The sequence below is a fragment of the Equus asinus genome, chromosome 21, assembly GCF_041296235.1.
Source record: "Equus asinus isolate D_3611 breed Donkey chromosome 21, EquAss-T2T_v2, whole genome shotgun sequence".
Classification (NCBI taxonomy): domain Eukaryota; kingdom Metazoa; phylum Chordata; class Mammalia; order Perissodactyla; family Equidae; genus Equus; species Equus asinus.
Window position 1 is genome coordinate 16873378 of NC_091810.1, and position 22349 is coordinate 16895726.

Sequence of the window (22349 nt, forward strand, 5' to 3'; positions counted from 1 at the left end):
CCCAAAGCCCCCAGTACATAGTTGCATATTTTTAGTTGTGGGTCCTTCTATTTGTGGTATTTAGGACGCCACCTCAACACGGCCTGATGAGTGGTGCCATGTCTGCGCCCAGGATCCGAACCAGCGAAACCCTGGGCTGCTGAAGTGGAGCGTGCAAACTTAACCACTCGGCCGGCCCTGACAGGTGCCAATCTTTAAAAAAAAAAAAAAAAAAAAAAATCCCCTGGAGTACCTGTTGGACGTGCAGATTGCTGGACCCCGCCCCCAGAGTTTCTAATTCAGTAGGTGTGGGGTGCGGTTTAAGGGTGTGCATTTTTTAATTGAGAAATAATTGTCATATAACATTGTATTAGTTTTAGGAATACAACATAGTGATTTGACATATGTATTTATTAAGAGATGATCACAATAAGTTTAGTTAACATCCATGTAACATGTGTAACACACACACAAATTTTTTTTTCTTGTGATGAGAACTTTTCAGATTTACTCTCACAATGTACATGTATATCAGCTCATCAGGTTGTACGCCTTAAATATATATGATTTTTGATTGTCAAATATACCTCAGTAAAGCTGGAAACATCTTTTAAAATCAGTTCTCTGCTCAAAGAAAAAAAAAGATTTACTCTCTTAGCAATGAGGATTTGCATTTCTAACAAGCTTCTAAATGATGCTGATGCTGCTGGTCTGGAAAACACACTTTGAGAACCACTGATTTGGTCAGTGGGAGGAATAGGCAGGCCCATTAAGGATCAGGGTGGGGATTAATGTTATCTGTACGGAGGGGCAGACACTCCCAGGAGGAAGATGGAAGTGAAGAGGGTATCACAAGTGGTTGGGAGCATGTGGTGCCAAGTGGTGGGAAGCTCTTGGTGCCAGCAGGTGGGTGGAATTTAATGATGGGTTGTTGGAGCACAGGTAGAGTACACAGATGCCAGCAGAGAGTTGTCTGACAGCAGGAACCTGCCAAACTGTCTTTCAGATGAAGGAGTCCAATCCCTAAGAGGGCTCTCGAGAACTAGGCAGAATCCTAGCCTGAGAGGACCAATGGGGGACTAAGTCAGACGCCTCCTAGAGATTAGCTGGGCTGGGGACGACATACCGGTTCTGCCAGCTGTGCCATTTCTGCTCATGCTGCTGATTGCTTACAGCGGTCAAACTGTGATGTGCAGACGGATCACTTGAGGATCTTGTTGAAATGCAGATTCTGATTCAGTCTCTCAGGGATGGAGCCTGAGATTCTGCATTTTTTTTACAAGCTCCCAGGGGATACGGAGGCTACAGGTCAATGGACCACACTTTGAAGGGCAGGAGGGTGGAGTACTGACTTCAGAAAGATTTTGAAGACCTATCTGAACTTGGCAGGATTGAGTGCTGTGATTGATTGGTGATGTCTGCATAGCCTTTGGGCCATATATTTACTTTTCTGGTTAAGTCCAGTCCGATTCCAACTGCAGATGAGGAAACCAAGGTTTAGACAGAGGAAGTGACTTTCATAAGGTCACGCAGCTGGTTTGTGACAGGCTCCAACTTCCAGGCTGGTGGTGTTTTCATTATGTCCCAGTTGTTACATGCCTACAGCAAGAAGGGCTTTCTGCAATACTGCGGCCAGAGCGGAGTGAAGAAGGGCATTGGAACAGCACAGCCTTCCACATCCGCTTTAGTCATGCCAAACACGTAGCTTTGTTCTTTCTCCATAATTAATATTATGCTGAGCCTATCTCTAATTAGTAGTTTCAAACCGTATTACAAGTTCCAGTAACCAAATGTTTGGGCATAATTATATACCAAAGGGACTGTACTTTTTAATTGAAATTCTTTAGCTACTTCTTAGATATTTGCAGCCTGAGAAGGCTGTTTGGATACTGAAGTTCAGGAGTGAGTCTGAAGGTGTTTGTTGAAGCAAATTGGATTTTGTGACCTGCAACAACTGCTTTCAGGAAAGTTTGTACAAATTACTACTGAAATGAGCTTGACCATAATTCCATGTGTTTAGCACTGATAAAGAGGTTTTATTTTTGAATGTTCTTGGTAATTATAAAAGTGTTTCAAATAGTAGCGAAAGAGAAATTCATCTTGTAAAGGATGTCAGTGAAAACTTTTAATTAAAGAAAATTTCTTGTCTTTTGTGATGAAACAAACATTGGAAGCCCAGACTGAAATCCAGGGACCTAATTTTGACTCTGCTACTAATGACCTTGGGCATGTCATTTATTCTTTCTGAGCCTCAGGTTTCTTATTTCTCAAATGAGAAGCATGGACTGTGTCATCGCTTCTCAAACTGTCTGTGGTGAAGGACAAGTTTTTTATTTCCAATCCGTCGAGGACCAGTACTAGATAGCCTCTCAGAGCCATTCTGCTGTTAACGTTACAAGAGCCTAAGTTAGAACATTGGTCACTTCACCTCGCATACCTGAGAGGACACATCAGTCTTGGAAACTAATCCTCTGCCAAGGGTTTTGGTGGAGATGTCTGTTTTTACAAGGTAGGCATTTTGAGTGACTTCAGAAGTCAAAGTACTATTCTAGTCAGAAATTTATTTCCTTATATTTTGCGTTTCCCTAAGCAGTAATGTGATATTTCCTCTTTCTCATGCCCATTTCTTTTTTAGCTTATCAAATATGGGGTTATTAGCACCAGTGTTCTGATTGAAGATCTCCTCGACTGGAATAACTTATACGTTGCTGGACGACTCCAGAAGCCGGTGAGTGAGTGTTTTGTTTGCTGCCACGTTTAGGGATGTCTGTCCTCTCTAAACCCGGCCTTACTTTGATCTTTGTGACTGCAGTGAGATGGAACTCCAGGAGATAGAAATGAGTTTCAGACTCCATTTACCTCCTACAGAATCACAGGCAAACAGTATTCAGATGTTACTGGTCCTGCCCTCTCTCTATGGATTTTCAGTTGTCTGAATGGATCGGGCTCAGAGTCGGTCCATTTAGGCTGGGGGAGGATGGCAGAGGAGGTGCCCAGTGCCTCTGTGGAGCCTCTGTCAGCAGGACCCAGATCAGCTTTTCTTCTAGAATTTAAGTGCCACGGGGCACTGTTGTCCTCTGATGTGTCCCAGCAGCACCTGGGACAGTGCCTGGTAGGCTTTCAGTAAGTACCTGTTGAACAAGTGAAGGAACCAGATGGTCACTCCGAGAGGGCTGGATTCTGATCCCCTTTATTAGCCTCCTCAGGCTGATGGTGAGATCCTCTCATAACTTCTCCCTTCATTTTGGGGGGCTTCTCCCTGTGCTTTAATAGAAACAGAAAACAAACCAAAACAGAAAAAAGTGGGAGAGGACTTGAATTTTTGACAAGTATTTACAAATACCACATTTCTTCTTCTTCTTCTTCTTCTTCTTCTTCTTCTTCTTTTTTGAGGAAGATTGGCCCTGAGCTAACATCCCTGCCCATCTTCCTCTACTTTATATGTGGGACGCACAGCATGGCTTGCCAAGCAGTGCCATGCCTGCCCCCGGGATCCAAACTGGTAAACCCCAGGCCACTGAGAAGCGGAACATGGGCACTTAACTGCTGCCGCACTGGGCTGGCCCCCATGTTTCCTCTTTTCTGCAGACACATAGTCTGTTATCTGAGCAGGTGTCTTTTCACAGTTTAAGAACGATGTGAACTAGTCACAGTGCTAATCTCACAGCAAGGAAAAATTTTCTCTGTGCTGTCAAAGGGTCTTAGCCCCACAAAAGGGAACATGGTTGTTCTCAAGTGTCTCCCAAGAGAGTGGCTCTGCTGCTGCTTTTGTCAGTTCTGGCAGTAAATTAGAGACTTATACAGCTTGGGCTCGCTGGGTTGTGTCATAAAAATCTCTTTATTGATATGTATGGACCATTGAGATTCTCTTGCCTTGCACCTGGGTTTAAATTTAATAGTATAGCTCATTAAAACATCCAGAAACACTTGATCTGGGCTTTACACGAGTATATACATATTTTTAAGTGTATCAAGCTGTAATCCATTACATTTGTGCACTTCCCTATAGGTAATTTTTTATTCAGTAAAAACATTTTTTAAAAAGTCCGTAAACAATAGGCTTACTAAAATAATTTCATATCTATACCGATGAATGTCTCGTCTTCAGGCTGGATAACTAGTAAAACTCATAGTCAAGCAAATATATGCAATTGAAAATTTGTAAATACTCATTTTTTTCCCCAAGTTTTTTTCTTTTTAACTTATAAAATATGTAGCTTGATGGGAAGAGTAATGAACATGGGATTAGAAGCCTTGGGTCATATTTGTTCCTGCACTTACTGGCTGTTTAGATGAACTTGGGCAACTTTTCTTCCTGAGCCTCAGGCAGTTTATCTGTAGAATGGGGACAACAATACTTGCTCTGCCTACTTCATGAAGGTGTTGAAAAGTGGAAGCAGAATGGTAATGCTGGCAAGAACGCAAGTATTTTAGAATCAGACAGATCTAGGGTGTGGTCCTGGACCAAGCCTGCTGTGACCCTGAACCAGTGGCTCAATCTTCCCGACTCATCTGTGGATGAGGCTGATGACATTGACCTCAAAAGGCATTTGAGAAATGCCCAGATCTAAAATAAATGCCTGGCACTTCATAGACACTTAGGAAGTGATCTTGCGCTTCTCTCTGTCCTAGCCCAGCTCAGTTATTTTGAGATAAAATGAATATTGAATGTGAAAGTGTTATGTTATTCTCTGTACTCTGCTTTATGTACTTGGAATGTTTCAATTTTTTTTAAATTGGTTTTAGAAAACTCAAACGCCATGAAATCTCAGAATGTAAGCTCTGAAAATGACCTCAGATTTCATCTAAATGTCATATATCCTGATAAAATAAAAATAGCAATTCAAGGCAAGTAGTAGCAGCTGTAGTCGTACATGCAGCACTGCGTTTCTCAGCTAAGTTGAGAAGAAAATGTTACAGCAATGACGATCCCGTCTAGCACAAGAAAATTAGCCTATCTTAAAAAATCATTTGGAAGTGTTAAACATAATGTATGGTAAAAAAAAAAAAAAAAGGAAATAGAAAATAATAAAGAGATGAATTAACTCTTCCACCCACTCCTGCCCCCTGGTTTCCTCTCTAGTGGAAATCACTGTTGACCAGAAAATTCTCAGTGATAACTATCTTTACACAAACTATTTTCACCTCTAGGTGGCAGCAAATATTAATCAAATGAATAAATCTGATGAAAAGAAAGGGTCGGTAGCCTTTTGGACCCAAAAAATGGGTGAATGTCTTAAGAAAGAATTGTAATAATATGAGTGAATTCTTTGTTTTTGTGTGTTTTAAAAAAAGAAGCTACATTAAATTATATTGTCTAGAGCTCTAAAATTATCTTCCACATTGCAAATAGAATAGAATTTCTCAATCGCTAGCAATTTAAAGGAATATACAGAAGATATTTGGGAACTCTCTTTACATTCAGTTTTGCTGTGATCTAAACTGCTCTAAAAAATAAAGTTTATTAGTAAAAGAAAAAAAGAGGGGCCAGCCCAGTGGCGTAGTGGTTAAGATCATTCCACTTTGGTGGCCCAGGGTTTGCAGTTCATATCCTGGGTGTGGACCTACACACCACTCATCAAGCCATGCTGTGGCGGCATCCCACATACAAAGTAGAGGAAGATTGGCGTGGATATTAGCTCAGGGACCATCTTCCTCAAGCAGGGAAAAAAGAAACAAAAGAGGAAGACTGGCAAACAGATGTTAGCTCAGGGCCAATCTTGCCCACAAAAAAAGAAAAAAAACAAAAAGAAATATAAAGGACTACCTTGCTTAAAAAGATGGACATTTCTGGAAAAAGTTGAATGTAAATTAAATTTCTGTCATACTTTACCTTTAATTTACCTCATAGTTCAGGAGTTAACCCTTTTTTATTTCTAGTGCAGACTTAAGTTTCTGAGTCATCTTCCAAGTAAAGAACCATGAAATTTTAAGTATTTAATAGAACCTTGTGATCAATCCTTTTTTAAGTCAAAAGAACTATAAAGTAATATTAATAGTCATTTCCCTAATTTATTTAACATAAGTTTGATTTTTGTATTTAATATTATTTTAGCATATAGATAATTTGGCTAGAATTTTTAAAGCATCCATGTTGGCATACAATGGTGTTTTGCCGCTGTGTTAAGATTTTAATGCATTCATTGCAATATATTTTCTATTTGCTAGTAATATAGCTTTTCTAAATAATTGCTTTATTGAGATATAATTCACATACCATACTTCAACCATTTAAAGTGTACAATTCAACGGTTATCAGTATATTCACAGTTTTGCAACCATCACTATATTGTAGCTTTATTGATTTACTTTTGTGAATAGAAGAGTCCCAATGGTATAAAAGATCCCTGTATGGGAGTTGGAAAACCTGGCTGCTTAGTCTTGGCTCTGCCCAGCTGTGAGCAAATCCTTGGGCCTCTAGCCTTTGAAATGCAAAGATTGTGCCATTCATTTTCTTATTCAAAAGACAACAAAGTTTCTCCTCTGTGTATGCCAAAGGAGTAAAATAGCACCACATTGCGTGTCCTGGAAGAGCCCACAGTCCACCAGGTAGATAATTAGTAAGTTTTCATCCAGCTCTAATGTTCCTTGTTCTTTCTCGGCTCTCGAGCAACACCATTTGGGCAGATTAGCCTTTTGGTCATTTGTGATGGAAAACGTCTGCGGAAGTGTCATTGGTTAGTGGAGTATTTGAAGAGTAGGTAGGGCTGTGTTCTTTGTGACTGTGACTTCACTCTGCAATTCGAGTTCTCTCTCCCTGTGACCTGTGTTAGAGAGCCACAGTGACTTTCTCTTGTTGTGTCTTGAAAGGTACTCACAAATCTCTCGAGTTGGGCTTTTGCAAGTCCCCTCGAGTGTTGCCCCTTCCTCTCAGTAAAGATTTTCCCCTTGGCAGTCGTGCTGATGCTGCCTGTGCGGTTTAGGTCGGGGCATTCCCAGTAAGATACAAACAGCTATTCACAAATCTGAGGACTTTCTTTTTCTCTCAGGCCTCTCTGGCAGTGTCCCAGGAGTTCACTGGCTTTTCTTTCTGAACGACAAATAGCAGTGTTGCTGAGACCAGCTCCTGGTTCACCTCACACTGGACAACCAGAGCAGGACAGTGGCAGAGTCTTCTGAATTGACAGTTTCCCTTTGAGTGAGGCTGCTTTTATTTTCACTCTCTTAACCTTCAATAGCAGACTGCTAGTTTTACAACCTAAGTAGAACAACTGTCTTGGAGAACAAATGGCATTTCGTTAAATAGGAAAATTTTCCCAAGCACTCACTCTTTTTTTGCATCTTTGATTTGTTAGCATCTCAGAATAGCTTCTGTTTTCATTAAGTTTCTGTAAAGCCACCAAAAAGAGAGAGGATGAAGAATTGTTGAGGAGAACCTGGAGGTAAAGAGGCTTCACAGGGTTGTGGAAGGAGCTCTGGAGAAATCAGGGACCTTTGTCCTCGTCCAGCCACTGCTTCTCGTGGGGAAATCTTTTAATCCTTGGTGCCTCAGTTTCCCTGTTAGTCAGATGAGGAGGTTGCCCCCTAGATCCATGATTCTTTATGGAAGACAGGTTTGGAGAAGTTATTCAAGGCGTAAACATAGGAGTTACTTTAGGATTTCACCATTTGTTTTAATCATCTTTCAAGATAAAAAGTTAACCAGAACAGGGGGCTGGCCCCGTGGCCGAGTGGTTAAATTCGCGCGCTCCGCTGCAGGCGGCCCAGTGTTTCGTTGGTTCGAATCCTGGGCGCGGACATGGCACTGCTCATCAGACCACGCTGAGGCAGCGTCCCACATGCCGCAACTAGAAGGACCCACAATGAAGAATATACAACTATGTACAGGGGGGCTTTGAGGAGAAAAAAGGAAAAAAACAAAAATCTTTAAAAAAAAAAAAGTTAACCAGAACAGATCCCTAACTGAATGCGTGAGAATAATTCAAAATATTTAGAGCTGGATTTGCCAAGTATAAGGGTGTTACCCTGATTTTTGCCATCAACTCATGATGCAACCTTGGGCAAGTCACGCTACCGGGCTCCTCTTCGGTTTTACTTTCTGCAGATGATTGCAATAATACTAAACTCACCCAAGTGCTGAAAGGCTTAATTAAGAGCTAATAAGCCCTTGTAATTACGAGGGAGGAGGTGGTAGTATTGAGTAAATCAGCATGACTTACCATATGAGAGTTTTTTATGTTATAAATATTCCCTTAGAAAAAAAGTAGGGACAAAAATAAAAGATAGAATTTAGGGTCTTAAGTCTGATTTATAAAATAGTTATGTTTTATAATATTTCTTTTTACAATTAAGAAAAAAGAGAAGAAACTACTTTGAGATATACATCTTTCTCTTTCCTTGCTAATAACATTTTAATTTGGAATTTCTCACAATATTTGTCTCTTTTATGTGCCGTCTTAATTTTGTCAGAAATGATCCCTGTTTGACAAAAGGCAACTTAAGCTCTATTTTCTAGACTAAGAGGAAAATTTGGTGATAGCACTAAATGGTTTAGAGATGGTGGGTACATTTCAGATATATGGGAGTCCTTATTAGGGTCTTCTAGACCCTTTCCTTGCTTAGAAAATCAGTCAGAAGCAGCATGATGGTTTAAAAAGATTATGGCAGGAGTGCAAATTGGCACAACCACTCCGGAGAGCAATTTGGCAATTCTGCTTCTAAGTCTGTACCCTAGAGCAGGGGTTCTCACAATGTGGTCTCTGCACCGGCAGCATCAACATTACCTGGGAACTGGTAAGAAATGTACATTTTCAGGCCTCACCCAGGCCCCCTGAATCAGACACTCTGGAGGGTGGGCCTATATTAACATGTTGTAACAAGCCCTCCAGGTGATTCCGATGCTCACTAAAGGGGAGAGAACCTTGGGCCAGAGAAACTCATGCCTTGTGCACCAGGAAACACAAGGAAGCTCATTTCAGCTAAGGGTTCATATGCAATATCTCATTTAATTTTCCCGGCAACCTTATGAGCTTGATTCTGTCATGAGCCGCATTTTACTGATAAGGAATTATGCCCATAGTCACAGAGCTAGTAGGAGGTGGAGCTGGGACCTGAACACGTTCTTTTAACTACAGTGCACTCTTTAAAACTGAGAATCTCAGAGCAGACTGGAGAAATTTGTATTTTAATGGATTTGGGGAAAGTCAAAGACAGTAGCTTCTGCTGTGTATTCAGGAGAAAAATCCTTTTTATTGATTAAGGCATTCACCTGTACATTAGGCACTTTACATTTATTATCTCATTCCATCTTTATAACAATTCTTTGATGCACACCTGTTATCTCCATTTTATAGATGAGGACTTACGTTCAGAGAAGTTAAGTAATTTGCCCAGATTCACACAGCTAGTAAATACCTGGACTTGAGCCCATACCTATCCCTAAAACCTATGTTCTTTGTGCTGTAGCTAATTTTCTTTCCTTTTTCCTTAGTCAAGTTCAAAATCAGTTCTAAATAGAGCATGAACTGCTCAGGTTATGTATGGATAAGAACAGAGATGTGTTCTAAATAAAGAAGTAGGGGCCGGCCTGGTGGCACAGCGGTTAAGAGCGTACGTTCCGCTTCGGCGGCCCAGGGTTTGCTGGTTTGGATCCCGGGTGCAGACATGGCACTGCTTGGCAAGCCGTGCTGTGGTAGGCGTCCCACATATAAAGTAGAGGAAGATGGGCATGGATGTTAGCTCAAGGCCAGCCTTCCTCAGCAAAAAGAAGAGGATTGGCGGCAGTTAGCTCAGGGATAATCTTCCTCAAAAAAAAAAAAAGAAGTAAAATGCCTTTGTCCATCATAAAATTAAGTGAAGAACAATGAAATTATAAAATAAAAAAATATTAAATTTCTCAAAAGACATTTATTCTTTTGTGCTGACTTCTTTTTTTCAAAACTCATGGAGAGTTTCCTCATTTAAGAGAAATATTTATTTTGTTTTCTTTCCTGTGTCACGATTTCTCTGATTTTGGCATAGAACAGACTCTGGGATTACTTATTCGAATAATAACTATTTCCTATCAGCTGGCCTAGTATTCCAGGATCTTCAGGGCTCGAGTTTGGGACAGTTCCAGCGCGTGTGTAAGCCCAGAGCTTGAGCACCAGTCCACTTGTGGAATTTTTCTTCTGAATGTTCTGGTTCTTTCAGGTGAAAATCATAGCGATGAATGAGAATGTTGCTCTTAGGTCAGCCCTCGATAAGAACCTCAGGAGTGCTGTGACCACTGCTTTCCTCATGCTCCCCGAAAGCTTTTCTGAAGAAGACCTCTTCCTAGAAATTGCCGGACTCTCCTATTCAGGTTAGTAGGTTTGATGCCCATATTTTCTGCAAGAAGGAGATCTGCTGTTTGAGAGCCGTGCAGACATCCCGCCTCCTCAGCCTACACTGGAGTTGCAGCAGCCTTGGTTCTGATCCCATCACTTCCTGCGTAGGTTACGGCAGAGAGCCCCGTGATTTGCCTCCAAGGCCTCTTCCTTTCCACGTCTGTACCCTGTACCCTGGGGTAATCTTTTTATTGTTGTTAATTTTTATTTTGAAACAATTTCAAACTTTCAGTAAAGTTTCCATAATAATACAGAAAACTCCCCTATACTTCTCTACACTTTCCCCAGATTTACTAATTTTAACATTTTACCACCTTTGTTTTATCATTCTTTCTGTATCAGTGGTTTTCAAATGTTAGTGTGTATCAGAATCCCCTGGAGGCTTGTTAAAACAGACGCCTGGGCCCACCCCAGGCAGCTGATTTAGCAGGTCTGGGGTGGAGCCCCAAAATTTGCATTTCTAGCAGGTTCCTGGATGATGCTGATGATCCTCCAGGGATCCTACTTTGAGAACCACTGCTCTCCCTGGATATGTAAATACGCTGTATTCTGTATTTCTTTCTCAACTGTTTGAGAGTAGGTCATACATAGCATGTCCCCGTTAGACCATATTCTTCTGTATATGATTCCTAAGAACAAGGACATTCTCTTACATAACCACAGTACAGTATTAAATTCAGAAAGTTTAACACCAATAACAGTACTTTTATCAAATTGATGATCGGTATTCCGAATTATTGTCCCAGTAATGTCCTTTATAGTATTTGTTTCCCTCCAGTACATGGTCCAGTCAAGGATCATATATTCTATTTAGATACCATGTCTCTTTTATCTTGCAATCTGGAACGCTTCTTCAGCTTTTCTTTGTCTTACAAAGACAGCCTTTCTTTGTCTTACATGACATTCACATTTTTGAAGTCTACGGACCAGTGATGTTTGTGCCCTGATAAGCGCAAGCTCCCTTCTGAGCAATCTATGGGGAGAAATTTGAGCATCATGCGAATATGCTGCTTCTTATCAAACTGTCCCTCCTGGGGTTGAGCATCCGTTGATGACTCTTGCTTGAACCAGTCCTTGCCGTGATGGTTGCAAAGCGATGACCTTCCAGCTGCGCCCTTCCTCCGCGTTAAGGAAAGCTTTCCCCTCTTCCCATTCGTTTACTTACTTGTCTAAATACTGACTTCCTTTCCCTTTCCCCTTAAACCAGTTGTGTTCCTCAGAGATGTTAGGGGCTCCCTCCAAGGGTGAGGGGAATGCTGAGAAGATGGAGACCCTTCCTCACCCTTGCTCCAACCAGGCGAGTGCTGTGCTGATCTGTTTAATGTATTAAGGACCCATGTGAAATTTCATTTACACAAAAGTACTCTGCTATTTAAAAAACAGGTTGAAAACCACTTTCTTAAATAAATACCTCTTTCTCAATTTTTATATATGAGTCAAAGAACTCTATGCTCAAAATATTGCAAAAGCAGTATACTCTTCTTCTGAATCCCTGTACGGGTAAGATTTCACAGAAATGTAATGCTGATGGACTGGAGCCTTTTATTGACTTTGTGGGAGAAGATGCCAAACCGTTCTCTGCTTTCCCACCCCACTGCCACTCCTCTGTTTTTTCCCACGTAATCAACATCAGCATAGTGTTAGGTGGATTCGAGGAGTTCTGTATAAATTCTGAACATTGACTGAAGAAGTTTATCCACTCACATAACTGCTTTTACCTATTTGCAGACTTTAAGTTAGCGTTCAGGCTGCTGTCAGTCTTTAGCGGAGTTTTGCTTTGCCTCCTGGAAGCACTGTGTTTTGTGCTCCTGGTTTATCCTGAGCTGTGAGGCGTATACAAATTGATCAGTGAATGCTTGCTGACTCCTAGCAGTGTCATCTTCTGTTTGGCTTCCTTTATAACATTTAATAAGGGCTGCTGGGTAGTAACACTGTACCAGACACAGATCAGTAGGTAGGTGAGTAGATAGATAGATCGTTTATTGCATCATTGAATCCTCACACAACAGCCCTATTTATTCACCAGATATTTATTGTGTGCCTTCCATGTGCCACACTGTGCCAAGGCCTAGGTGTACCTTAGTGAGCAGGACACGAGTGAAACTCCTCATGGAGTTTATGTTCTTTTAGGAGAGACAGACAATAAAGAAGCAATAAAGTAATTTCAGTGCTATAAAGAGAAGAAAATAAATCAGGATGAGGGCAGGGCTGTCTTTACAATGCACAGTCAGGGAAGGCCCTCTGAGGGATCTGAGATACCTGAGCTGAGATCTCAGTAGTGATATGGAGTCAGCCCCAGGCTGTCGGGAAAAGAGCAGTAGGGGAAAGTGAGTTGCTCCCTCCAAGCCTGGTTTCAAACTTCGGTGTGTCTGACTACAGCTTTCTCAGCTTCCAGCCTCTCCCATTTGTCATCCAGTCTCCTCTTGTTTTCTTGCCATTATGTTTTTTATTGCTTAACCCAGATTTGGATCTGAGAATTTGGCCAAGTATCCTACATTACTCATTTCAGTGAAGTTGGCTTCTTTTTACTGTAAAACTTAGGACACGATACTTGGCAGATCCTCCCTAGAGGGAGCCAGTTCCAACTCTGTGCAGTCCCTAGCTTATGACTGAGGCGTTTTCCAAAAGGCCTTCTCTAAGCCAGTTGTTTAGAACTCGGAACATGTTTTCCCATTGAGACGTTATGTATGAAGGTGTTCCTAAGGCAGGGCACGGTCTGATTAATGGTTGTCTAGTCCATAGTGTGATGGAACTAGACTAGAGTAGCGAGGCCAGGAAGGATCTAGGCCCTGCAGGTAACTGTCTTTCTTAGGTATGAGACTTGCCCCAGGTGATGTGTTGAAAAACAGGCCTTTCCTCCTGCCTTTCTTAGGCTTCTGAGAACCCAGTATCGGCACTGACTGGTTTCTATCCTTCCACAAAGCACCCAAACCTCCCAAGCCCTCAGAATATTCCAAACTTCAAATTGTCCACCAATCTCATTTTCATTTGCAACTTTGACATTTATTTTCCACCTGTTTCCAGTTGAGAGATAATATGTTGTCCTTAACCTGTGAAGTTCACCGTTTCTCCCTGGAAAGGTAGGGGCAGGGGAGGGCTGGGACAGAGGAAGCAGTCCCTCTCGGTGTTGTTGGACATGTTCCTGCCGGTAAACACTGGCAGAGGCAAGCAGTAATAGTAGTAGTAATAATAGCCCCTTACATTTTATACAGTATTTAAGGCTCACTTTGACTGCCCTGGAGTCAGGATTTATGGCATTATTGTTGTGAGTGATGGTGAGAAAGGAGTAGGTGGCAAATGAGAGCCTGCAAAATTGGGGAGGAGCAAAGCTTTCCAATCCTTCAGTTATTCTTAGAAGTCAGTATTTAAGTAAGCAGAAAAAGAAAACCAAATGAACTTTAAAGGGTGACTTTGAACTTTCTTATGTAAATACAAACTATTAAAATGACTAATTTTAGGTAATGATCCTGGTTTAACATTTATCAAGTGAATCAGCATCCCATACGTTCTAAAGAATTAAGATGTAATTTCTGCTCTAAGGAAATTCACATTAACGAACTTACACAGTCACAGTGAGTCAGTGACAGACTTAAAACAACAGGGGCGGAAAAGGCCCGGGCTTGTGGGATTCAGAGCATGGCTTGTTAAGGGAGAAGGGGCAGACTGGGGTGACTGAAGTTCATGGCTTTTGGCAGAAGGAAATGGCATTTATTATTGTGTGCCAGAAACAACTCTGAATGCTTTTGATGTAATAAGTAGTTTTGTTATCCTTGTGACACCCCTTTGATTTGAGTGCTCTATTACCGCTCATTTTACAGATGAGAAAACTGAGGCCCAGGGAGATTACCTGTCTAAGGTCACTTGTCCAGTAGGTTAGTAGATGGTAGGGCTGGAATTTTAGCCTACGCTCTTAACCATTTAACTTCTCTGCTTCTGGTATTTTGGAGAAGAGGTTAGACCCAGGCCAGGTTGAGCAGGGCTTTGAATACAAAGTTAAAGGACATTGGAAGTTGACAACCTGTACACAGCTAGGCGTCATAGAAGGTTTCAAGCATTGCAAGATGGTCTAAGATTTGTTGTTGTAGAAAGATAATTTTCCCAGCACTGTGCAGGAGGGAGAGAGACCAAAAACAGGGAAAAGTTTTATTCATTTAGCAAAGAATCGTGGGTCTCCCATGCCAAGCACTCTTCCAAGCCCCCAGCATCCTACTTCATTGATAGGTAGTGCTCAGAAAAGGGTTGCTGTTGCTATTTCTTACTAGTATTGTGTATTGTTGTCGGCTGCTTAGGTTTTCCTTGGGTTGGGACACCATTATTTGTCCAGTCTTTCAGTGGTTGGTGGACACTCAGGTTGGCTTCCTTTATCACTAGTTTGTTTCTGACACTGCTGTGAAACTCTTTGGACAAATGACTTCGGTAGCGGAAGGGGGTGAGGGGGCCACTAACTCCCTTGAACATATTCTCCAAAGTGGAATTATGTTTTCAGTTATAAGAGTTATAAAACTTGTTACATGTTGACAAATAACTCCTGTCAAAATTAGCGGATTACTTAGATCAGGTGGATTGAAGCTTGACAGCCTGATTCATTTGGCCCTTTACAGTCCTTAAGGAATGCAGGACGCCTTCCAACATGCTCCTGTAGGAGAGAGTAGGTTTCTTTCAGTGCCAGATTGTCTGAACACAGGCTCAGCTCCTTCTAGGAATAAGACAAAGCAGTGAGGAAGTTGCCAGTTGAGTGATTCTTGGAGAAAAATATTAGAAATGGGTGCCAGCACTCCAAAGTGTGAGTAAACATCCCCATTTCTGGATCCTGGTAGAAGCCAATGAAGAAACTTTTTCTCTAGAGTGAGAACTCTTAAGATTTATTACATGACAGTCATACCATCTGAAAGCTTGCAAGCAGTGTCATTGGCTGACCTGCATATTGGGGATTGACTGTTTCAGGAATCTGGAAGCATATTTCTCTATGCTTGGCATGCTTGGGCTTTTGCTGAAGTTTTCATTGGAATTCTTTGTACCCAGTAGTCACTTGTTAATTTCTGAGAATGCAGCACTTTTAAAGCGATGTTATTAATAACATCTAACGTTTAAGGACACTGACTGTGTGTCAGGTACTGTTCTAAGTGTTTTACAGGTATTTTCTCAAGTAATCCCTGAGACTTATAAACAAGTTACTGTTAGCACTTCCATTGTACACTGGAGGATACCAAAGGCCAGAGAAGTTAAGTAGCTTACCCTGTGTCATGTAACTTGTAAGTGCCAAGCTAGGATTTGAACACAGGCATCTGGTTCTAGATCCCTTGCTCTTTTTTTTTTTTCAAAGATTTTATTTTTCTTTTTCCCTCTCAAAGCACCCAGGTACATAGTTGTATATTTTTAGTTGTGGGTCCTTCTAGCTGTAGCATGTGGTATGCCTCCTCAGCATGGCCTGATGAGCGGTGCCATGTCTGCGCCCAGAATTCGAACCAGCGAAACCCTGGGCCACCGAAGCAGAGCACAGGAACTTCACCACTCGGCCACGGGGCCGGCCCCTAGAACCCTTGCTCGTAACCCTTCACTGTTCTACCAAGGGTCTGTCTGTCATGGCAGGTGACATTTCTGGTTCTCACCTGGGACACTTCTCCCAGGGACCAACGTTGCTCACCCTCCTACTCTGTCATCTTTCTCTGCTTGTGTTTTCTCTATAGCTCTTTCAGCTGTTTGAATACTGTTTGTTTGTGTGTGTGTGTGTGTGTGTGTGTCTTTGGTCTTTGTTCCACTGCTGGAATGCAGAGGGCAGGAATTTTTGTCTTCTTTTGCTCCCTTTACCCCAATGCTAACTGTGGTACCTGAGACATACTAGGTGCTCAGTAACTATTTACAAATGAATGATGAATGATTGTGATATTGGTTCCTTCCTGAACCAGTATTGTAAAGCTGATTCCACCCATCCCTCCCTTCACCCATCCATTTTGTGTTCTCTAAAGTGTGGAAAAGAAAAAGTGATTCAAATTTGTATCACCAAGTGCATCAACCATTCATTCGTATCTCACTCTCGTCCACATGTTGGTGAGTGTGATATGGTGTCTTTTCTGCAGCCATGGAGATAACTTTTGAGGATGTGTTTGGAATGGCACATTAGACTGCCCCCTGGAAATACTGCCTTAATCATAAATTGCTGGTGTGAATGTAAAATGGTGCAGCCACTTTGGAAAACAGGCTGGCAGTTCCTCAAAATATTAAACATGGAGTTACCATTTGACCCAGCAGTTCTACTCCTAGGATCTACCCAAGAGAAAGGAGAATGTGTGTCCATGTGAGAACTCGTAAGCAAACATTCATATCAGCATTATTCATAATAAATAGCCAAAAAGTGGAAACAACCCAAATGTCCATCAAAGGAGTGGATAAATAAAATGTGGTGCATCCATACAATGGAATTTTGTTTAGCCATAAATAGGAATGAAGTACTGGTACAATGTGATGAACTTTGAAAACATTATGCTAAGTCATAAAAGACCATTTATTGTACAATTCCATGTATATAAAATGTCCAGAATAGGCAAATCTATAGACAGAAAGTGGATTACTCTTTGCCTCGAGCTGGTGGTAGAGAGGTTGGGGGAGATGGGAAGTGAATGCTAATAGGTACAGGGTTTCTTTTAGGGAGGCTTAAATGTTCTCAAATTAGATGGTTACATAACCCTATAAATAAGCTAAAAAACACTGAATATACTTTTCATGGGTGAATTTTATGGTATGTGAGTTATCTCTCAAAAAAACACTTAGAAATGAATATTATTTTGCCATATCAACATCCAGTTTGCCCTACTGTTCTTAAACGTTACCACATAAGAAATACCCACTTCTGGAACCTGCACTGAAATGATCTGTTTTCATGTCACTTGCTGCCTGAGGTAGGGCCTATATCTTTGTTTCTCCACTGTCTAGTACAGCTCCTAGAACATAGTAGCTACCCAAATATTTATTGGACTGAGATGGCAGCACTATTTCAGTTAGTTTAAGAGGGTGGGGCCGCCCTGTGGCTGAGGGGTTAAGTTCGCACACTCTGCTTTGGCAGCCCAGGGTTTTGCTGGTTCGTATCCTGGGCGTGGACATGGCACCGCTCATCAGGCCACGCTGAGATGACATTCCATACGCCACAACTAGGACCCACAACTAAAAATATACAACTATGTACTGGGGGGCTTTGGGGAGAAGAAGGAAAATAAAATCTTTAAAAAAAAAAACAAAAGAGGAAAAGAGTGAGCCAGTCATCATCTTCAAAGTCTCAGGGCTTCCTGTACCCTCCATCTTTTGCCCATCCCAAATACACATCATAACAACAATAATTTCCACTTTACAGTTTACAAAGCATCCTCTAATACTTTAACTAATCTCTATCTAAAAGCAACCTTGTGAGGTTAGTATGATTGTTACAGCCATTTTACAGAGAAGGAAATTGACTCAGGAAGGTAAGTGACTTGACTCCAGGCACCGTTGGACATTGCCAGACTTGAAAGCCTTTCCACTGACTACTCGTCCCTCACATCCGTGTGTTCATAGTGAGGCCCCGACCACTGGCGGCATGCCGGAGTCACAGAGCAGGACAGCTACAGATGGTCTCCAAGCCTTTGAGTTTGTCTGTTTTCAAAGTCAACAGCGATTACCCTTTTGGTTCCCCATTGTGTTAGACTGGCAGTTCTCTGCCTTGAGCAGTCAAGAGTTAAACCCATCAGTAGAGGTATAAAGTAAAAGTCACCGTTGCTTTTCTCAATCCCTGTGTTTTGTTGCAAATATATCTCTGGAGGTAGGAAAAATTCATTCTTATGATCAGTTGCTGGTTCATGCTGTGCCTACAATTTTATTCATTTTGTTCTGAAGAAGCGGGTAATAAGCCCATTTGCTTTGCTATTCCCTGTGGCCACACTGGTTCTGCTGCAGAGCGGTTGGAGAAATTCAATTCCGCAGGCATTTATTGACGTGTCTTCCATGTGCCAGGCAGTACACAAGGGGCTGGGGATGCAGAGGTGAATAAGCCCGTCCTTGTTCTCAGAGTCCATAGTATTTTCCAAGCCCTTCAATCATAGCGTGTTCTTTTGGAGAGGATTTGGATTCGTTTGCTTTTACATTAAAATACCGTCCCTCTCTCGGAAAGTTACCATCTAAAATATAAGAACTTTTTGTTTGTTGAACATATAGAAAGAGGGGAAATGACCCAAATATTTAGAACTCCACAGTGCTGCAAATTGATCTTTCACTTCAGAGCCGGCAAGGTTCGATTCCGAGTTTGATGACATTTCATCCCTTCAGGGATTCATGGAATCCATTTATAGGCTCTAAATAAAAATATAAGGACTTACACAACTGAAGGGTAACCCAGCTGCCTTTCCACTCACATTTGCCAAGACATCATGTCTGTGCATCCTGTGAATTTATTTAAAAATGCTAGAAGTAATATGCCACCATTACGGAAGTGAGGGAAATGACAGAGGAAAACTAGTCACCTAAGATGTCACTTCTCTGATTCTGAGAGGATGGCTGGACCGTGGACAGGTTACTTTGCACTTCATCTCCTCATCTGCAAAATTGGGAATAATTAGGACCTCCTTTATGAGGCTTTGCCCGCACTGAATGAGATAGTAAGTGTAAAGCATACACATAAAAAAGGCCACAATAAATGTGTATCTTATTAGAGCAAAAATACCTATTTTTATATAGTCCCTTTGTCTTGTTTTTCCTGTTTTTTTACAAAGTTGTTTTCTTGTACTTTTGTATCCTGGTTTCTTAACTGTATGTTGTTATATGATCATTTTCCATCTTGCTGTGTGTGATTACTGTAATTTTTTTTTCTAAAATGGGATCATATTAGCACCCATTTCCATTTCTTTCTTTTAAGTATGCTTCTTGGTGAGGAATGTTGGCCCTGAGCTAACATCTGTCAGTCTTCCTCTTTTTTTTTTGCTCCCCAAAGCCCGGTACATAGTTGTATATCTTAGTTGTAGGTCATTCTAGTTCTTCTGTGTGGGATGCTGCCACAGCATGGCTTGATGAGTGGTGTGTAGGTCCCTGGCCAGGATCCGAACTGGCCAACCCCTGGCCACCGAAGCAGAGTGTGTGAACTTAACCACTTGGCCACAGAGCTGGCCCCACTGTAATTTTTAATGGTTACACACTGTTCTGTGGTAGGTTATGGGTATACTGTCCTAGCTTATCCGTTCCCCTTTTGTTGGGTTGCTTGCAGTATTTCAGTATTAGAAATCGTGCTTCAGTGGTTAGTTGTGTGTGTGTAGCGTATTCGCTTACTTCCTGGGAAGTCTTAGGCAGGTTACTTCATGTCTGTGTCTTTGTTGCCTTGATGCTAAATGGGGATAGGATGGCATGTACCTGAGAGGATGGCTGTGTGGACAGAATGAGGTGATAGCACAAAGCACTTGGGACGGCGCCTGGCACTTACCAGACACCAGTGAACGTTTCCTCTTAACCTCTCTTTGGGTTTATTTCTTTGGGCTTCTCTCCAGACATGAGGTTTCTTCATTCCCCACTTTCCAGAAGGATTTTAGCAGTTAATGATGTCAACAGCATTATGTGAAAGGACCAGTTTCTCTACACCCTCACTAGCAGTCGTCCCAGAGTTTAACTGTGGAACTCTCTTTCCCTTTAAAATAAGAATGAAAAAATAAGTTCATCCTATTGACGAAAATAATCCATAACCAATTTGTAAATCAAAATGGGGGTGAGTTTATCATGAGCCACATCTGAGGACTGGCTTAGCCCAGGGCCTGCCTTCCCCAAGGAAGGAAGGGCACCAAAGAAGTGGGGTGTAGAGAGTGCTTATATACCATCCTGGAACAAAGAGCATGCATCACATATAATAGGAATGTCCCTTTTACAACAGTCACAAGATTGCCTAGCCAGCACAGCACAGTGATTCACACAGCAGGTAGCAGGGCTGCTGTCTCAAGCTGGGTGGTCACAGGGTGGGCGCAGCAATCAGTTCCTAGCCTAGGGAGAGATGCTTATCCTTAAGGAAATGCCATTGTGGGGGAAGTTGCATCTTTATCTTAAGGCCATTTGTTCTTGTCTTTGGGACTTAGCAAATGCTTAAAGCAGATAGAGGGTGTATGCTCACCGGCCACTTTAGGCCCTTTTGGAAGAAACAAGGTCAGGCTGAATGAGGTTTACACCAAATGGCTTCGTCATATACTCCAGTATCCTATTGCTTGCCATTAGTTTGTCAACCCATATTCGAGCAGCTGTTATGACCAGAGCTTGCTTCTGCTCGCTGCCTGAGCAGTTAGACCTCATGCCACAAAGGTCAGGGTCCAGGAGTTGTTTCTAAGTCTGTTTTTTTGAAGCTTGCTGTCCCCAGCTGCTTTTCACCAAATTGTGTGTAAGTTGGTCCTTTGAAGCTTAGAAACCCAGCATATTTTATTCCTTATTCAAGTACATACTTGTGAGTATCTTATTTTTCTAGAACAAGCCAACAGTTTGCTCTAGGAAAATCTGTTGTGCCAGGTAATCATCTCAGTGATGCCTTCCCTTCTTCAGAGAAGAAAAATCGGCAAGGGTAACCGTGTGTCCTGCTTTGTCCAGTTTGTACTCGTCCTGGCGTGATTATTCATGGAGCCCCCTTCACCCTCAAAAGTGACCTAGTTTGGAGGATACATTGTATCGTCACCTCGACCCCGGACATTCCTCAGCAGCTGGGGTATCTCTCCGCCAACACTTGCCACCTCACTGCTCCCCTGGACAGCTTCCTGTCTGTCCCACAAAGGTTCCGGCCAGGCCACGTTGCTATCCCCAGGCTCTCCCTGGGAGGTCCTCCCTTGGCTCCAGCCTCTTCTGAATTAACATTAGCACAATAGGCATTCACTCTGGTTTTCTTGGTTTACCACTCTTTTTCTCCCAGATCTTGCTGATGATTGTCAATGTCATAGGCAGGGCAGGCACCTTAAATTTGTTTCAAAAGTTGCTCTCTGTCCTTCAGAATTATTTTATTTTGCAGCTCTATTCAAAGTTCCTCATTTCTCACCTCTTGCAATTTTTAACATTATATCTGCCTTCAAGTTCAGCTTAAATGTAAACCTCTTCTTATGTAAACCTCTCCTTCCTAGGACTTAACACTCACTGCTCTTGCGCTTATCAAATATAGTAAGGTTGTTTATATTCATAAAGCACCTCCAAAGCCCTCCTGCAAGCACAGCAGGCAGGGCTGAGCTGAGTAAGCAGCCGCAAGGACACGCCTAAAGTGGTTGGTCACAGGCAGAGTTTTGTTCACAAGATGGAAGTTTATGAATGCAGAAGCTTCTGCATTGGGAAGACAAACACAAGTTAGCTTCTCTACTAGGATTACCTTTTGTACATAGGTAATGCTATTTTAATGGGCATAAAAGGCTTTGTAATTTGAGAGGCTTTCTCTTCCCCCAACCAGTTGCCTGTGTTCCTTGGGTCATGTCTTCATGGTTTTAAGGAGGCAAAGCAACTGTTTTTTGGGGGTTTTTTTTTGAGGAAGATCAGCCATGAGCTAACATCTGCTGCCAATCCTCCTCTTTTTGCTGAGGAAGATTGGCTCTGAGCTAACATCTGTGCCCATTTTCCTCTACTTCATATGTGGGATGCCTACCATAGCGTGGCTTGCCAAGCGGTGCCGTGTCCGCACCCGGAATCCAAACCGGTGAACCCCGGGCTGCCGAAGCGAAACGTGTGCACTTAACCGCTGCACCACTGGGCCAGCCCCAAAGCAACTGTTTTGAGTGAAGAATCCTGCCAGGTTGGACTAGTGCAGAACCAGTTCATGGGACAGAATGTGGATTCTCAATGGAAAATTTGTTTTCCCGTTTGTTTTAACCAGGCGACTTTCGGATGGTGGTTGGAGAGGATAAGGCAAAAGTGTTGCATATTGTGAAGCCCAACATGGCCCACTTTCGTGAGCTCTATGGCAGCATACTGCAGGAGAATCCCCAGGTGGTGTACAAAATCCAGCAAGGCAGACTGGAGGTAAACTGTGTGTGAAAAATGAAATGCATCTTGTTTCTACGGCAAGACCTATTTTAAGGGAAAAAGCAGAGGTAGAGCAGTGGG

The 22349-nt window shown here is 42.1% G+C and overlaps 1 protein-coding gene across 5 annotated transcripts in view; it reads left to right on the plus strand.

Annotated features, from left to right (window-relative positions):
• TAMM41 (TAM41 mitochondrial translocator assembly and maintenance homolog) overlaps positions 1-22349 on the plus strand; it is a 52592-nt gene that overhangs the window by 3718 nt on the left and 26525 nt on the right. For 3 of the 5 annotated variants that reach the window (XR_011496315.1, XM_014838386.3, XM_044754580.2), the window contains 3 exons: positions 2615-2707; positions 10111-10261; positions 22120-22265. Coding sequence is in view for 4 of the 5 variants with exons in the window: in XM_014838386.3 (XP_014693872.2) it covers positions 2615-2707; positions 10111-10261; positions 22120-22265 (390 nt within the window). In the remaining variant the exon portion in view is untranslated. Of the gene's footprint in view, positions 1-1392; positions 2489-2614; positions 2708-10110; positions 10262-22119; positions 22266-22349 lie in introns of those variants that run through there. The other 2 variants (XM_044754582.2, XM_014838388.3) reach the window with 2 other exon arrangements.